This window comes from Orbicella franksi, chromosome 8 (genome assembly GCF_964199315.1).
Source record: "Orbicella franksi chromosome 8, jaOrbFran1.1, whole genome shotgun sequence".
Classification (NCBI taxonomy): domain Eukaryota; kingdom Metazoa; phylum Cnidaria; class Anthozoa; order Scleractinia; family Merulinidae; genus Orbicella; species Orbicella franksi.
This window is the reverse complement of record NC_138152.1, coordinates 22,735,245-22,753,239: the sequence shown is the minus strand read 5'-3', so window position 1 is coordinate 22,753,239 and position 17,995 is coordinate 22,735,245. Positions and strand designations below refer to the sequence as shown.

The following is a 17,995-nucleotide window of genomic DNA, read 5'->3' as shown; positions in this document are numbered from 1 at the left end:
GTTAATTTTCATTACGTTCTAATTCACTACGTTCAAAGGAACGAATATTTACAACTTAAACATTTGTAATAACAGGTGCAACGAAGTCTGGGTGGATTAAATGACCCCAACTAGAAGAAACAACAGAAAACAATTTAGCAATATTGGAAGAAACAAACACACAAAGTAATGCTATACATAGGTTGACCGCGAAGAAGCTGCTGGATGCTAACGAAAGGGAGGTTTTGGTTCTCTTTTCTGGCCAGTCGCGAGTTTGCGTGGCTTGCCTTCGTTTACGGTTTGCCGCGTCCTTAGCCATTATCAACCGCTTCTCGCCCTCGGAACTGGAGACCAATTCATCAGAGACGTACTCGTCCATTACTCTCAAACGGTCGACACTCTTACAGTGCTCTTATAGGCAATTCGGATCAACTTATGGCGCTTACGGATCAATTCCGATCCTTGTATTCGACAATCAAATTAGTCAGAACTTTGTTTCCAAGAGCATTTGCAGAGCTTAATCTATCTAAATTTGAGTCGATCTGGGCATTATGTTCAAACTGCTCCTAATTCCCTTTGAATTTCATTAGAGTAACCTGCTTGCCCGCCACCTTCGATTTCGACTTGATCTGCTTACTCTTCTGATCCAGTTTGACTTCAAGATAGCTTTTAAACATCGAGAAGACTTCGTTAATGACAGGCGAATCTTCATGATTAGAAGTACCGTCAGCACCAGGTTCTGTCACGCTAGCTATCCTGAAACGTCGCGCTATACTCGTGTAAAATAGAGAACTTGACGGGCTACAAGGTTAATAAGTGTAGGGTTGCAAGCGAGAGAGATCATACGAAACTGCTGTAAAGTATGTATGGAAAGAAACGACCAATGACGACTGCGCGATAAGCGTCCTCCAACACCTAACACAGAAAATCCAGTGAGAAATGTGACGCTAAAATACCAGCGGAAAATGTATTTAACCCTGCCAAAATGTAGTTGTATCCGTGTAAGATAAATGGACGGTAACTCCAGAATATCTACGAAAACAAGAGGGTTCAACAAATCTGAAAGTCAAAAATAAAACGAAATAAATATGTTATTTGTCGGCTTAGGGTCGGTCAGTATAATGAAAAACTGTGACCAAGGCAGCAGGCATTTTCAAGCCCGAGGTCAGAGTTTTTCACTATACAGACCGACCCTAAGCCGGCAAATAACATATTTATTTTTTCCTGCGGTAAATTGGCTTGCAAATGGGTTTGTTTACGCAACTTTTTCATTGGCTTACGTGCCAAACAAACCATCGTCAAAACTGTAACGAGCGAACGAGCGAGTAACTCAGATACTAGACAAAGAAAGATGTATTATAGAACAGATTTGATTTCAACTACTCGTACTTTATGTTAGTTGCATCTAGTTCACCAGTTAAGTTCTCCAAAATTGCTTTTTCCGGTGTTAAATTTCGTGCAAAGTTTGAAGTTGTACTACAAAAACAATTTCTATCAGTCTTTGCGAATCACTCGAAATCAAACTTTCTTACCGTAAAATTAAGTGGCGGAAAGCGAGGAAATCCGTTAAGTGTATACCACAGAAACTATCTTAATTACAGCATCGATCAGAGAGGTAAACGCGACTGAGATTGATTTTTGTTTTGCTTAAAATTGCGCGTCGAGAGAAACACAGGAGACACAGGATTACGTGCCATTAAAGCGGCGAGCTACAAACAACCAAACAAATTTTCACAACTTCAAAATACTCAACCGAATTTGCTTACAGTGAGTGACCTTCGATGCCATTTAAAAGTTAATAGAGATAACCTTGCGTTAATTAATCGTCGTTGGAAGTGTAAAAAGGGCAAAGGCTGACCATTACCGCTACCGTTCATTCACGAAAATTGACCAATACGACAAGTCGTCCGCACCGTTTCCCGGCGTTACGGTGACCATGGTCAGAGATAGGAAAATCCGGACCGCGCTAAGAACCAATTAGATTACAGGATTCGTTACCGTGCCCTCTTGGGAAAAAAATAATGAAATGTTAATCTTGAAAAAGAAACAATATTTGTTCAGAAAGAAACATATGTTATTTGCCGGCTTAGGGTCGGTCCGTATAGTGAAAAACTGTGACCGAGGTCTTGAAAATGCTGCCCGAGGTTGCAAGCCGAGGGCAGCATTTTCAAGCCCGACGTCACAGTTTTTCACTATACGGACCGACCCTAAGCCGGCAAATAATATGTTTAATTTTGTTTTTTTTCCTGCAGTAAATTGGTTTTACAGATTACAAATGGGTTTGTTTACGTAGGTCTTGTCATTGAATCGGCTTGGGCGACGTCTACTAACGATTTGTAGAAAATCTTGGCAACGAGGGAGTAACTCAGATAGTAGACAAAGAAAGATGTATTGAAGAACAGATTTTTCTCGAATTACTTTATGTTAGCTGCATTTATTTCACCACTTAAGTTCTCCAAAGTTGTTTTTGCGGTGTGAAATTTCGTGTGAAGTTTGAAGTTTTACTGCAAAAACAATTTCTGTCAGTCGTGGCTTCTAAAATCACTTGAAATCAGACTTTTCTACCGTAAATTGAATAGCAAAAAGCGAGGAAATTCGTTAAGTGTATTCCACAAAAATTCTCCTAAATACAGCAACAATCAGACAGGTAAACTCGACTAAAATTGACTCAAATTTTACGGCGAGAGAAACAGGAATACGCCCTATTACAACACCAAGCTACAAACAACCAAGCAAACTCTCACAACTTCAAAACATTCAATTGAATTTACTTACAGTGACTTTCCTTGCCACTTTATAGTGAACAGATATAAACTTACGTTGACTAATCGTCGATGGATGTGTAAAAAAGGCAAAAGATTGACGATTACCACTAACTTTTAGGAGCGAAATTAAAGCAGCGAGAAAAAAATCCGGCCCGCGGGTCGTATCGTGAAAAGCTGGACCGGTCAGGTGAGTATGATTAGCCAATCAAATTCGAGGATTTTGGATTCCGGCGCGCTCAGATGCTTGAGGAAAAAAATAAGTGTTTTTATCATTTTTCCTCAGAATGAACACTTTGAACTCTTGTTTTCTGCCCAACACTTAAATCGACGCGTAAATGTACACCGTTATTCAGCCATCGGAAAACACCTTGAAACACAGCATGGAAGCAACAGAACAAAGACTGACCACCTTTTCAAAGTTCTGAGTAAATGTAACAGCAATTACGATTGCTTAGTCTAGAGATGCTGTACATAAAGGATCGACACCAAGGGTTCTCTTAACACGCAAACCGACTCCATTCGCGCCGAACTGTTTGCGTAAGACTTTCGTACACTTTTTTTGTATTGTTTTTCCTTCCTTGGAAATTTAAATTTTATGTATTGATTACACTTTATATACGCATAGTACATGTTATACTTTTTCACTTTTTACCTTAATAATGGAATATATCGAATGCAAATATGGCGGACCACCCGGTCGGCGCCCGGGACGAGCCGCATGAAAGCGAGGCTAGTCAGGCTTTGATGTTAATGCTTCCCCAGAAAAATCTTGCTTCGTCGTCGAAATGGTTTGTTTTATTTAGCTGTGGCTACGAGCTGCTGTGTTCCTGAACGCCACGAGAAGGGATATAAATTTTCCACCGTTCGTTCGCCTCTCAAGCTGAGGGAAAATAGTGGATCAATGCAAATCGTTGAGACGAAGGAAAGGAGTTCTCGATCGCCGCAGGAACTAAAGTTTGTTTGCTACATTTCACATTAGAAGATCTTAGAAAAATCGTATAAATGACGAGCTTAAGTGGTGTCTGGTGGTGTTCCAACACGATTTACATGGCCAGTACCTTCCCCAAAGTAAAGAAAAGCTCCTCTTGAAAAACATCCTCTGTCTCAAAGGAAGAAGTTGACTTCGCGTCCACTCGCACGGAATCGGACGAAACAAATACTACGGTGTAATGACCAAGCGAATGAACTTCAACTGCCGCCTTCGTTGTATCCAGTGAATGCTTTGAGCCAAATGAGAACGACTTGGAGCTAAATGGGGTCCTTACACATTTTCTAAGATCTTCAGCCTGACCGAACAAACTTTAACAGTTCCCTCGGTGATCGTGAACTACTTTTCTTCGTCTGTTTTCCCTGAGAGGCGACCGCGGAAACGAAAAAAAAAAACACTTTCTCTGCTGTGGAAGATTTCAATTCCTTTTGGTGGCATTCAGGAACACAACAACTTATAGGGAGGGCGGAACAAAAACAGACCAGATCGACGGCGAAGCAAGACTTTTCTGTCAAAAACAAAACATCAAAGCCTGACTAGCCTCGCTTGCATGCGACCCGTCCCGGGCGACAACCGAGCGGTTCGCCATATTTGCATTCGGTGTATTGTTATTCAGTCCTGAGCTAAATACAATGGCTGGCTTACCTGAAACGGGCCGTTTTCAAACCAACTTGACCAGGCAGTTTTCAAACTAAACAGGAGAGTGGTTCTCGTTCACCACTTACCAAACTTCAAACGGATTTTGTTTAAGAAAAGATCCATTGTCCATTTGCCGTATGCCGAAAATTGCAAGGTAGTTTGGATTTTCAATAAATCGCTGAAAGTATAAAGGGATAGTCTTTACACTTTCTAAATCTCCTTTGGTGTAGGCTCAAATGGTAGTGTAATCATTACTGTTTCAAAAGCCGTTTGCCGAAGTCTGTGGTAGAATATAGGAAATCAGACAAGCGTTTTTGTCAACCCAACTTGGCCAATTTGGAACCTTAAGCGCTTCGCCGGTTATGAGTAATTAATGATGTCCAGGCATTCTGCGTGATTAGTTTTCGAGGCGAAATTTATTCTAGATAATGGTAAGAATTTGGCGAGTTTGAAATGTTTACATCGGTTAATAACGATTTCACAGTTTAAATATTCCATTCTGTTGTCCAACTAACTATTTCTTGTTGATCTTTCAGTAAATCATGGTTAGCAATCGCAGAAGGTCGGAATCGTTTAAAATTTGGCGGGAAATATTTCTGACTAATGATTTTTTTTGTTTATTTTTTTTTTTTTTTTTGACTTTGCGAGACCAGTTATTCCGATTTGCCTTTAGACACCAATTTTAACTCAACTGGATACTGATAACAGTGTAAAAGACTATCACAAAAATGTTTTTCTTTACCTGGAAATAAACTATCGCACTTTTGAAAAACGATAGACGCATTAAAAATGGCTTAAATTTGGATCAAGCTCGATCATTAACGATTCAGCGGCGATATTTGACACCCCGTGAAAACCGTAGAATGAACTCTAAATACCTGAAGTATATCTCAGTAAACCAATAAGGGGACAAATATTATCGTAGGACAATAAGAGTTTCTGGAATTTGTATGAAGTATCTTTTAGGCTCACCTAGATTTGCTCAAAATTTCGGCTATTTTAGACCTCTTGACAGGCCAAAATCATGAGTGATGTGGTGATATCTCGAAGAAGCACGAACGTCTACCTCGGCAACTCTCAAAGTTGTTTATCTTTTCGGATACCTTTTAAACCGTGGGAAAATGAGAGTAAACGGCCGACCTCGATCTTTTGGTCCTGCCCGGTTTTCTCTGTCAATGTCACTTAAGAAGACTCCTACTGTGGGGAGAAATCATTTAATTACAGACATTGCGATCCCAATTAAGGACGTTCGCGCTAATTGTTTCTGCGCATCCTTACTGGGCACGCAAATTCACACGTCACGTCATGCATGAGCGCGCGCGCTAAGTAATAAAATGAACCATGGTAGGGCGGATGGCCATTGCTATAGCTTTTTCTGGATTTAAAGATCTTGGACGTTCGGTGACCCCTAAGATCATTTGCCTCCGTTGACTCACTTTCGATATTTTTAACTATAAACCCCTGTAGAGCATGCTGTACTACGTGCGCCAATTTTTGAAAATCAGGGTAGTTTTTCACACGCTTTATCTCTGAAACGAAGTAGGTGATCCCCATTTTTTTGTTTTTTTTTGTGTTTTTTTTTTTTTTGCATTTCTGACACGAGTAACTCATTATCTGACTGCAATAAAACGAACCTCCTTAAGGTACTTAACCAAGATACCTTTCTTGGGCTATATTTAAATCTTGTGCCAAGTAGACGCGAACCACCAAATAATTTCTATTAATTATTTTTGGTTGCACGGCGGGCACATCTTTCAAGTTTTATTTCATTTTGTTGAAAAGCTCGAATTAACAGTATCCTATTAGTAGAACTATAGTCACACCAAAAACTACAATTTTATTTAAATTAGATTTCTGGAATTATATATTTTCTCAGATATAGATCACGTTAATGTTCTACTTACAGCCATTCCAGCCAAGCACATTGATCAAAAAGCCCCGCAGATAAGTTTTGCAATTGGTTATAGGATAAGTACCTACAAAAGGAGTATAACACATCAAGACAAACACCTTAATTTACAAATTATCTCAAGACCAAAGTCTGTTATGAAATATTTATGTCGAGGATGAGCCGTAACTATAAAATCATTGCCAATAACATCTACCATTTGATTCAGCATCGAATACCTTTACACCCTCCCTCCCACGGGTAGCCACGTATTAGGGATAAGGCCACATCTAGGCTTGTGTTATAGGGCTTAATAATATTTATAGAATTTAGAGTTTTGGTTCGTGATCACCAGCTGTTGATTATCATGTAGTTCCCTCGTTCGTCTTGTGATTCTAGAGCTCGGCTATCCACACAGTAAGACTTATGACTTCAGGTTGTTTAGATTAAAGTTCATCGAAAATACTTCAACTCTAAACAATACCCCATCGATAGTCATGTTTCGGTTTGTCTACTGGCCTTAACCTGAATCTCCCACAAAGATCCTGATTAGATTTCTTGATCTCTAAACTTAATAATTTCTATCGCTTGTTTAAAGATCTGTATAGTTCGCTCCTGAGAGTCGCGTCACAGCGTTTGGGTTAGTATTTTACAAAAGATTTTTAATCCTTCAAGTTCAGTCGTCCCATGTGGCCCACACATAGCTACCGATATGATATTTAAGTACGTGTGTATTTGTCAGTCAAGTACTTGAGCAGAAGCAGCAGCAGAAGTGGAAGCAGTAGAAGTTAGACGGCCGGAAGGTGCCAGATAGAAATCTAACAAATAAAAGACTCAGGGACCAGACTCTCGGTATACCTCTTTGTTTGGACGAATGAGAGATTTTAAATCATTGTACAGTGGTTTATACATTTAAGCACCTGGAGACTCGGTTCTTCTTATTTCAAAGTACACATTTCAAACTGGCATCACGTTTAAGTCTTGGAAAACGTTTCTCACTCTTAGCTATAGAGCCTTAGAAGCGAACAGTTCGGGCTTTTTTTTTCTTTCATCCTTGATATTATGATATATCAAAGACTCGATCGGTACTTGCGATCTTAAATTTAAATACGAACTGCTGTCTCAAATTGGTACCACATTCAATTTTGTCTTTGCTCTTACAGCCTGAAATGCCAACAATTGCTGTTTGTTGTTGTTATTGTTGTTGTTATTGTTGTTGTTATTGTTATTCATAACCAGTGATAGCGACGACCCTTCTCTCCGAAGTCGCATGGACAGCGCCTCATATGTAAGAAAATGTTAACCCATCGTGCTACGAAATTTGAGGCTGTCCTATGAGTGTCCGTGCGTCGGTACGACTTCCCGTCCGTAAGAACACCACTTCCACTACGCGTTTGCGAGCGAAGCCCCTTGAAAACAACAAAGGTGACTTACCAGTGAAATGGCCTAATGCATGCCTGTGGCAAGACGAATGTTTGCGCGGAAAATCGCATTGGTAATGTCGGGCAATGAAAAGTTTAGTCCAGTTTTGGCCCTCTCTCTGTTACCCAACACTATGCTCTCGGGTTGATGTCTAGGGAAAATTGCTGGCGCATGCTCTCACTTCACCAATTAGAGAAGAGCAGAGCGCAAAAAGTTGACTTCACCCAACGAAACAAAATTATTCACCCAATTTATAGCTTCAAACGTGCATAACCTGATATTTTTTTGTATCAAAACTTAATCAAGAATTAACGCTGTTTTAGCAGCCGAAATCGGTTTTTTGGAGCAAAACGGCAAAAGGACCCTGAACTAAGGTTACGGAACTTGAGATGTCACTAGTTGTATACACGCAGAAGGCACGATAGATTCTCTCTTGTTTTCACTTGATTTATTGAAGTTTTTTCTTTGTATTGTAAAGTTGTAGTAGCCTACTCAGTACGTAGCAATTTATGTCCAGCCTTGATAGAATATGTGGAAGGCACGGTGGCTTCATGGTTAGTGCGCTCGACTCCGGAGCGAGCGGTCCAGGTTCGAGCCCTGGCCGGGGACATTGTGTTGTGTTCTTGGGCAAGACACTTAACTCTCACAGTGCTTCTCTTCACCCAGGTATAAATGGGTACCGGAGAATTTAATGCAGGGGGGTATAACCCTGCGATGGACTAGCATCCCATCCAGGGGGGCGTAGAAATATACTCCTAATCGCTTCATGCTACTGAAACGGGGATAAGCTCCGGCCTGATGATCCACTTGGCTCGCATGTAGACTTGACAGAAAATAAACATTATAGAATTGGAGGGAACCAGAGAGTTTAGATTCACCAACTGATGAGTACGACAGATTAGAACACCTTGGGAACACGACGAGAGACGAGAGTGGCATTTGTATTATCACGACCAAGGCGTAAGAACAAGAGCACGACGCTGCCTTTCAGCTTGGAAATAAAGTCTGCATACTCGCGTCAATCTAGAGGTCTATAAAGAAGGTTTGAATTTCTCATGGAGTACATTGACTACAGAACTCCACCCCTTGCTTGTTCTGTGGTCGTTCAATAATTTAGATGAACAATTCACGCACAGGCAGACTTGTTACCCTGCCAAATTATTTTTCCACTTACTTTATTAAACTTCGTGCAGAGCTGGTGAAATGGATTGGGTTAAGGCTTCGTAATTCATAGGTCGTGCATGGTCATAGTCCTAGGTCGTGCCATTCTTAGTAAGAGTGCGTATAATATCGTTTTTTCTCTTCCTCAACGCGTTTGTTTCCATCATTTCCATATTTATTTAGAGTGCCGTAATTATGGTGATACGTAGCGTTCGTATTCCCCTTGATTCTCTCGTCTGTTTACATGGCCGTCTTAAAATATCAACCAATAGAAAAGCAAATCACTTGGTGAGGACATCGCTTAAGCCTTTGCCTCTCAAATAATGTGCTTTTAGTACGACTTCAATACACAAGCGACTGTGAAAGCCTTATGCTCTAGTTAGCAAATTTTCGAATTATCTAGCAGGAAATGAAGAAGTGCCGGAGCGAAGGAGCGAAGAGGTTACATATGACGCAAACATTTCCTCATTCATATCACGCAGATTCTCGATGAAGGACAGGACGAAGAGGAAGACGCAAAGAGCACAAAGAAATGGAAAGCCTCTTAATGCTTTTAGACAATAAATATTTTTTATGGAATTCAATTTGCTGTTTTTCTGGTCTCTTTAAACGACCGCCGCTCACAAAATTCCGATAGGATAAAAATAAAGCCATACCATATTTTAGAGCACTTGGAGTTTACTTTCGCCGCGACGCTCTCCGGCGTTAGAAATGAGATTTGTTATGAATTAAGACTGGTTCTTATTCTTTTGCCCAGAGCAAAATTTCTATTCCGGTTTCTATTCCTATTGCACAGAAAAACGCGAATCGAATGTTGCACTTTTAGCCGCGCTGACATGTTTTCGCAGAGAAGTGGCCGCCATATTGAAATGGAGATGGTTGCTATGTTAAGTTGTCACGTGAACTTAAACTTGATGTTTGATTAGCTAATAGTGTGTTTTTGTCCCAGTTATCAAATTGGATAACCGTGCCGAACTGTATAATAAACAAAATAATACATGGTTGCTTTGTAGATATGGAATATCTCCTCTCGTTTTCAACTTAATATTGTACTCGTTCGCTGCGCTCACTCGTGAAATATCGAGTTGAACCACAGGCACCCCAAGCTCGCGTCTTGCGAAGAGCGAAAAATACATTAGTTCTATGTCACGTACGTATTTATTCATCAAAGCGTCTCGCACGCGTTGTGTGCCCAGGACGGTAAGATTCCTGGTGATTCTGAACTGACACACTTTTAGGTTAAGCGCAACTTCGTCCCCAGGGCCTTCTCCACTTTTTAAAATGACTGGCAGGAGAGTAGCCTAGGCAATGCTGAACTAACACCCTTGCTGATTGGCCCATTCATACGAACAGGCTGATTGGTTTAAATACATCCTAAAGAAATATGGCAGACGTGGCAAGTAAAGAAGGTCGTATTGCAGTTTAGTTCAAGCGGTGTTGAATCAGAATGCAGTTATCAATTCGAAAGGTAAATCTTTTCCGCTAGATTTTAATTTACAAGATTTAACCCATACCATAGAAGTAGAAATAAGCCCGGGAAAATATACATAACAAGCATTATTGAAGTACAGATGATCAGATCTGCCGAGTATGTTGTTTTTTTCTGTTCAATATTTATGCCCAATTAGCTTTTCTGCTTACGGAAGTAAAGCTAAATAGAGCTATCGAGGGCCGGGATGAGAGAGTTTGAAGCGTTTGTTGTGCTCGAATTTCAAATGAAAAAGGATTTTCTGCTCGTTACTGACCATTGCTTTTTTAACGGAAAATCGTTTCTATTTTCTTCTGTCCGGACATGTATTCCTTAAATATTGGCTTTCTGTTTGTATTAGTTTTAGGCTTATTTCAAACCTTATTTGAAATAAACTCTTTTTAATTCTAATAATAATATTGTTTTTCCGGCCGAGGCTGATTATTTTCACATTTTTTGTCGGTTTTAAGTTGAAAATATCCTTGTGAATATTTTTAGATTATAGCATTTGTACCGAAGGGTCCACTGTAATTGGCTACGCTGTAGTGGTCTTCTTTGATGTATATAAGTTAAGTATTTTGGTTAGGCGAAGTTAAATAAAAAACTGATATAAATGACACCTCTGTTGTCAAATGTATTTGGTGTCTGGATGGTGTTAAAAGTAATTTTAGAGCCAGCCTGCAAGCATTTAAGACTTATTGATACAATGCCCATAACTTCTTGAAGAAATGTTATTAGCATCGAATATACGGCTAGGGTTATTGTTGCTTGTTTTTTTTTTTTTTTTTTGTTTTTGTTTTTGTTTTTGTTTAATTGTAATTACGAATTTCAACACGCAAAATTATATTCTTTTCAAAATTTCATCCTCAGCCTCAGGTTTATTCTTAAAATATTTTTAATAATTTTCAAATTTTAGCCTTGATGTTGTTATAAAATATATTCTTATAAAAAAGGAGATAGGTGAAGAACTAATTTACAGAGGAAGGGATTTGAATTTATTGCCTTTTTCTGTCTGTTGTCCTTCGGATTCTCATCCCCATTGGAGAAGCGAGATCTGAGGATATTAGTACCTCTGGATGGATGTCAATTAAAGTGCTATGCCGAGTAAAATGCCTTTAATTGCCATCTTGGCACTGGAAAGGGCCAATAAAAAGTGTTATGAAAAAGGTTTATGAGTAATCTTACTTATCGAGAAATGGAGCCTAAAAACAGATGTTAAATGAGAGCGTGTCTTTTAATTAAAAAGAAAGGTGACGTTTCGTCTTCAGCACCCTAAGTGAGGCCAGAATCCTTGATTTGTACCCGAGACGATGAGCGTCCCCGACCTTTTCATATCGGAGTCCCCACGGGTTTCGAATTTCCGCCTTTTAAGGCCTTTTTACAGTCGCTTGTATTGTGTCACGTTCTATAAATTTCTGACGCAAGTACTCAATATCTTACCGCAGAAATGCTCTACATTGAATAGATTTTCGCACGAACGTTTTTATAAATAGAAGCTACCTGTAATTATATAAATAGTTCATTTCCCGAAGGTGCCCGCTCTTACAGGTTGAACCAAACTCGATTGCCGAAAAAGAAGACATTGAAAGTCACAAAGTCGACAAGGCTGTGAGTTCTGTAGTCTTTAATATCGCCTTAGAAAAGGAAAGAAAACAACAGAAAAAAAAACGTTACTAATACACGGGGTATTCGTAATTGGTCCCCCATCCAAGTGCGAACCCCGACGAACAGGGCTTAACTTTATTGAGCGGACGAGACGTGGTGCTGTCCTTGTGGTATATATAGTGACTCTATGCTGAGCGCCTTTTTTTCAATTACTAAGATGAGAAAATTAACAAAGACAGAAAACAATCACTGATACTGGCTGGGAAAATAAAGAACGAAAAAAAATAAGAGGAGTGAAAATGAGAATTATTCCTTGCTTTTGTGATCGGACAAGAAGCGGTACTTTCTCTATAATTGTCTCGGTCTCTCGGACCAGGATAACTCGGTCTCTCGGACCGATAACTTCATGAATGTTTTGAAGAGTGTTACATCTCCTTTTGTATTCTCTTACCGTTGCGTTTTGCACTATTTCTTAACAATGCCAGTGGGATTCAACTTTAACGTAACCTACGAATTAAAACCGCAAGTAAGCTGGGACATCAAAATTGTGACTGTTTACAGAAGATACATTTTCCAAGTTGAGTGGCTCTAGCCACTTTGGTTATACTTGAAACGAATTATCCGTGTGGATGAACAGGGGCAAAAATTTGTAGTTCGCCAGGTTAAATGTATCTAAGAAGTAAAGGAGAAATAAAATTGTAAAAACCCGTGCTATATATTTAACATTCCACATCCAGACAACTCTCATAGATATGAGTTCCTCTGTTTTACACAAATTCAGGAATAAATGGGTTTCGTAAGGGATCATAAATTTTCCAAGGCCGCCAGTTGAAATAACCACTTGAAAAGTTCTTTATTCGGGAACAAATTTGTGAGAACTGAGAAGCAAGAATCCTTTTGTATTATAAGGCAATCACTGGACTTAAATTGGTTGTCACAAGAAAAGCAATCGTGAGAGTGGTACATATCACTAATCAGTAAAGGATAATTGATACGATTTCTCAACACAACGTACCAGAACACAATATTTTTTTCATAATGAAAAAAAAATAATTGTGTTAAACATAATTACTCATAATTGGAAAGTAAGAAAAGACATGCTCAGTCAAGGTCAGACACAGATTCCACTAAGGTCTGTTAGTTTATGAAAAGTGAAGCCCATTGTTAACTAAATGCTGATGGATATCTGGGACCTTTTTCTGAGTTAAAGGCAGTATCAATTCCATAATTCCTTTATTTTCATCCATAACAAGGGAGAGGCTGTTGTCCTCCTGATTGGAGAAATGCACACACAAAAACTTCTGCATTGGGTTACAACTTTTGTGCTAACACCTCTACTCTGCAAATGTACACCCAAATCCAATACAGTTCTTGACAGCTGGTCATTGACATTGCAATAAAGGTGCTTAGACAGAAATGAGAAGCAACATGATGTGTTGTGACGTGTCAATATAAAGTTGAAACAATTGAGTACTTTCAGCTGCTTATAAGGTACATACACTATTTTTGTTTTAATTTTGTGCCAATTATTAACTATAACTAACTTCTCAATTACATGTATTCATCCACTGATAGGCATATACTTCACTTGGACAGGAAAACCGTACGAGGAATAGTTCAGGCAAAAATATTTACTAGAACAAGTTTGATTCCAGATTAACTTTACTCCAAATGGCTCTTACTAATCAACAGGATTTAACACATTACGCAACAACTGAGAGTGGCCACTAAGGTATAGACACATATTAAACCATTGGTTTAAATTCAATTGTAGAAATTTAAATTCAGTGCAACTAGGTCTCATTGCTACGTAAAGAAAAAAAAAACTCAGACTTAGACTGTGTACTTTCCTTAAACATCATGTACACTCATTTAGAGGGAAATTCGGCAAGATCGTTTCAAAATGTTTTGACAAGTGTCTTAAATATTGTACATGTATTTTCAAGAAATTGAATTTTTCATGAGCATCGCCACATTTTAGGTACCATACCACCTTAAGGTCAGTCTGAATTGAGAGTGAAATAAAGACTAAAAGCATGGAAAGACTGAAATCAATTATAATCTTCTTTATTTCAAATAGATACAGTCTTTCACGTAAACTGATCGCTCAACAGTACAAACAGGCAGCTTACATTTCTGGACATATTTTTACGAACGTAGCACTCTAGTTTCTTTAACAAAGCGATCTGCTTCCAAAACCTCAGCGAAAATAACGTGTTATCTTCCCAGGAAGCCATCACCACCTCGTACAAAACGTTTCCACGTCGTAAGGTAAAGTTCGAACTCGACTTTGGCTGTCGTTTTGTTTTGGTCTTCTCAAAATGTCACTTGATAAAAATCACCAAGATTTTTGGAGATTTTGTACCAGGTGAATTCTAGCAAAACAAAGATTCTTGCCACGGAAAGCAACACACTCAAACGTCGCATAAGTGAAGCAATTGAGATCCCGTTATGGAAGCCCTGTTTGAACATAGACAATAGCTTCGAATAAGCCAACATTTATGACACCATCTTCGCCTCCTCGACAACCAAGAGACCATAATGAACATCACATAACTCTTCTTAACACTCCAAACTTTTTTTGTGGCTGACGAAGTTCGATGGACCCGAACAAAATATCCCACTTTCGTAGTATATAGCCATTGAAATTATCCTTTTTATGTGGTTGATTACATTAACGTTGATGACGTCAGGATTGAGGTGTGCCTCATAAATAAAATGCGCGGGAAACTTCTTAATTTATGTGGGACGTGTCTAGGCAAGTAAGTAAGCTTCGATACCAACTAGATAAAGTCTGTTTGAAACTGGAAATTTATCTATATTTTAAACAAGGAAAGACAGCCAAAAAAATGCCTTAAACGCTATTATTTTAGTCCTGTGTTTTCTCCGGGAGCTCTAGTGGGTCTTGCGTTGATCGCGGTCTACTTGACAGATAAACAAACTATTGCTGGTTTTCAAAATAAAATTGCGCTCGAGCTCCATCTAGCCCAGTCATTTATTGCTATTCACTTGCTAGAAAATTCTCGAGCTTTGGTTTATTCGAACCATTATAAATTGCCAAAATGGCCTTTTTTAATGTGAAAGATACGCAAACTGCTTTGAACGCTTGTTGAACTTTTCGAGAATGTTAATCGAAATAAAACCATACAGCGTGACAAAAGATAAGCGCGTAATTTTTACAGCCTAAACTGTACAGCCTCGCAAGTGATCCCGGCCCGGAAATGATCCCCGAACTGCAAATGATCCCCAAATTGTACCACAAATGATCCCGGGAACGGAACTGATTCCACCGCAAAAAGTTAGAAATGGCGTGGACTCTATGAAAAGTCCATTATCTTAAGTGAAGAAAAGACAAGTACCTCAGGCATAAAAGCAGCAATAAAAAAAGTCTATCATACTGCGCAAAATACTAAATTGAAATATGTCGACTGCATGAAGTTTTCGTTAAGGAAACGCACTGCAAAAAGAATCATGCATCTTCGAAGATGCCTCTGAAATCTAATTAACCGCTTAGAACTTTTCCCTGAACACTTCTTACACTTGCGTCCCAGATAGCCACGGGGTCCCACGAAATTGCCTACGATTCCTTCGTGCTAGTTGCCGTAGTAAAGATGTAGTCAATCCACTTGGGAATTCTCAGTTTTCTCCAAATTTGAGGATATAGTAAAAATCCTGTGTTATCATACATCTCAGTCCCAAAGAAGCTGTAAAATTCAGCGGTAAAACCGTCATTGCCAGGAGATTTATTCTTTTGAAAGCATTTTAAGGCATTCAAGCACTCATTCTCCTTCAGCAAGCCCTCGCAGTTCTTTCGTTGTTCGTCGTTCAGCGTCTTGATCTTGTCATTAGCGAAGAACACATCGAATTTAGGACCGTTTACTTGAGGATTTTGTGACGAGTATAAAAATTGATAGTATCTTTTTTGTTCTTTTAAGATTTTCTTTGTGTCCATGATGCTGCTTCCGTTTTCTTTTATAAGGCTGATAATGCATTTGTTGTCTTAATTTCGTCTCTCAAGATTAAGGAAATATTTCGAACTTCGCTCGCCAAACTCGTGCCAACGGGCTTTGGAACGCACACATGCGCCCCTTGTTCGATCGTAGGAAATCTTTTGTAGTTCGTCCTTAACTTAAGTGTATTTCTCGACAGCTTTAGGTGATGGGAAGTTTTCAACCAGATTCTCCAGTTTTGAGGCTTCTTGTATTAGATCTTCTTCATAATCTTTTTTCATTTTAGCTTTTTGTTTTGAATAACTAATTGGAAACGCCCTTATTTCCATTTTAATCAACTCCCAAAGGAGTCCGTTATCTTCAAGATCCTGATACTCGTTGATAAAGTGCGGAATTTTAAACATTAATTTTTCTGTATGTACATCATCTTCTAAGAGGAAGGAATTGAATTTCCAGAATCCTGGTCCTCTTGGGTATTCCATGTTAATTTGCAATACCACTGTCACTAAAGAGTGATCGCAATGTCCAGCGTGTTTAATTTCACATTTTTGCACGGGGCATTTTTGTAAAAGACGACGTGCTATTAGCCAATAATCTAATCTGCATTTTATTTTCAAGTCAGATGTTCGCCAAGTAAATTATTTTTTCTCCTGGATGTAGTGTTCTCCACACGTCGTTTAAATCTAAAATACACATCAATTGCTCGATCTCACTGGCAACATTTTTTCTTGACGAAATATCCCGTCCTCCTTCTTTATCGGTTTTGGAAAGAGGGCAATTAAAATCACCACCTACTATAATGCTGTCGCTGGGAAACTGTTGCAGTAAAGATTTGAGTTGTTTAAAAAATATAACTTGCGCGTTACCATTATTGGGTGCGTAAATATTAGCACATACAAATTTCTGATCATCAATACAAAACTGCAGGATAAGAATCCTGCCGTTTTCGCAGCAAATTTAATTTCCTACTAGCACTTTAAGTCGAGGGTTAAACAGAATTGCGACTCCTTTGCTCTGTTTACTTCCATGACTAAAGTACACTTTACTGCCCCACTCATTACTCCAAATTTTTTCTTGGTCAGTAGAGCTATATGTCTCTTGCAAGAAAATTATTGAGTACTTCTTGATGTGTAGTTGCCTAAAGATAGATAGCTCTTCGTTTTTTTGAACTGTTTAAACTCTAACATTCAACGTAGTAAAACTTAACTTATTCATAATAACACCAGTCTCCAAGAAATCGTTCCGTTTTTGCGTATTTTAGATAGAAAATTCCAAAAAAATCTGAGTCTAAAAGTATGCGACACAAAAAAAAGGTAGAATTTAGAGTTATTCCAATCAGATAAGTCTCAAAGGAGCGCTATTGTTTTCGCTATTGTTTAGTTAAACAAAGAACTGTATGCATAATAAATGTATGGGGTTACACGGAAATCTTGCCGAAGGCGCTTTGCTTGGCGTGCGGTGCGCTCGCTCCAGCTCGACATGGCCACATATCGTTTCGAGGCCCATATGCTGGGTGATGAAATCTTGTGTAAATGGGTGTAAATGGGATGCAATCTCCTCCTTCAGCTTTCTCTGGTATATTGTAGAGGACTAAGTTGTTCCTCCTTGACCTGTTTTGCAATTCCTCGATTTCATCTTTCAGCGCTTCGACCGTAACGTTATCTGCTCTTGAGTCTTAATCCGTCTTAACCTTTTGCAGGTCTTCTGTCATAGAGTTTAGTCCTCTTTCCATGTCACTCACGGTATTGTCAATCGTCAGCAATCTTCCATTTATCTGTTCGAGCACGTCCAGCTTCTTTAACTTTTCGTGTATGCTTTCCAAGATGGCGTCGGCCACGTGTTCATGTTGTGGTGTTCTTTCATCTTCACTACTTAAGCTTCTCTCTTGTCTTGCTCGCTTTTCGGTAGGCATGACGAAAAGGAAAAGCAAAGGTCCTCTAACTAGTTTGAGGCTTATTTAGCTAATTTTATAGAACTGATATGATGCAACGGCAAAGCAGCGTCGGAGCGACAAAAAAGCACGACTACTCCATTTGGCGTCCAGTCCCAGTCTCTCCCAAGCTTTGTTCACTTTCTTGAATTTCTTAAAGACCAGTTAATTGTGCAAAGATCGATTTTATATTCTAAAGG

General features: G+C 39.0%; 1 protein-coding gene across 1 annotated transcript in view; it reads right to left on the bottom strand.

The window, feature by feature from the left end:
• Positions 1-6,121: 6,121 nt before the first annotated feature.
• Positions 6,122-17,995, bottom strand: part of LOC145495063 (insulin-like growth factor-binding protein complex acid labile subunit) — a 29,974-nt gene continuing 18,100 nt past the window's right edge. Inside the window, exon 5 of the mRNA XM_081474639.1 lies at positions 6,122-6,347. Within this exon, the coding sequence (XP_081330765.1) occupies positions 6,272-6,347 (76 nt within the window). The 3' untranslated portion in view covers positions 6,122-6,271. The remainder of the gene's footprint in view (positions 6,348-17,995) is intronic.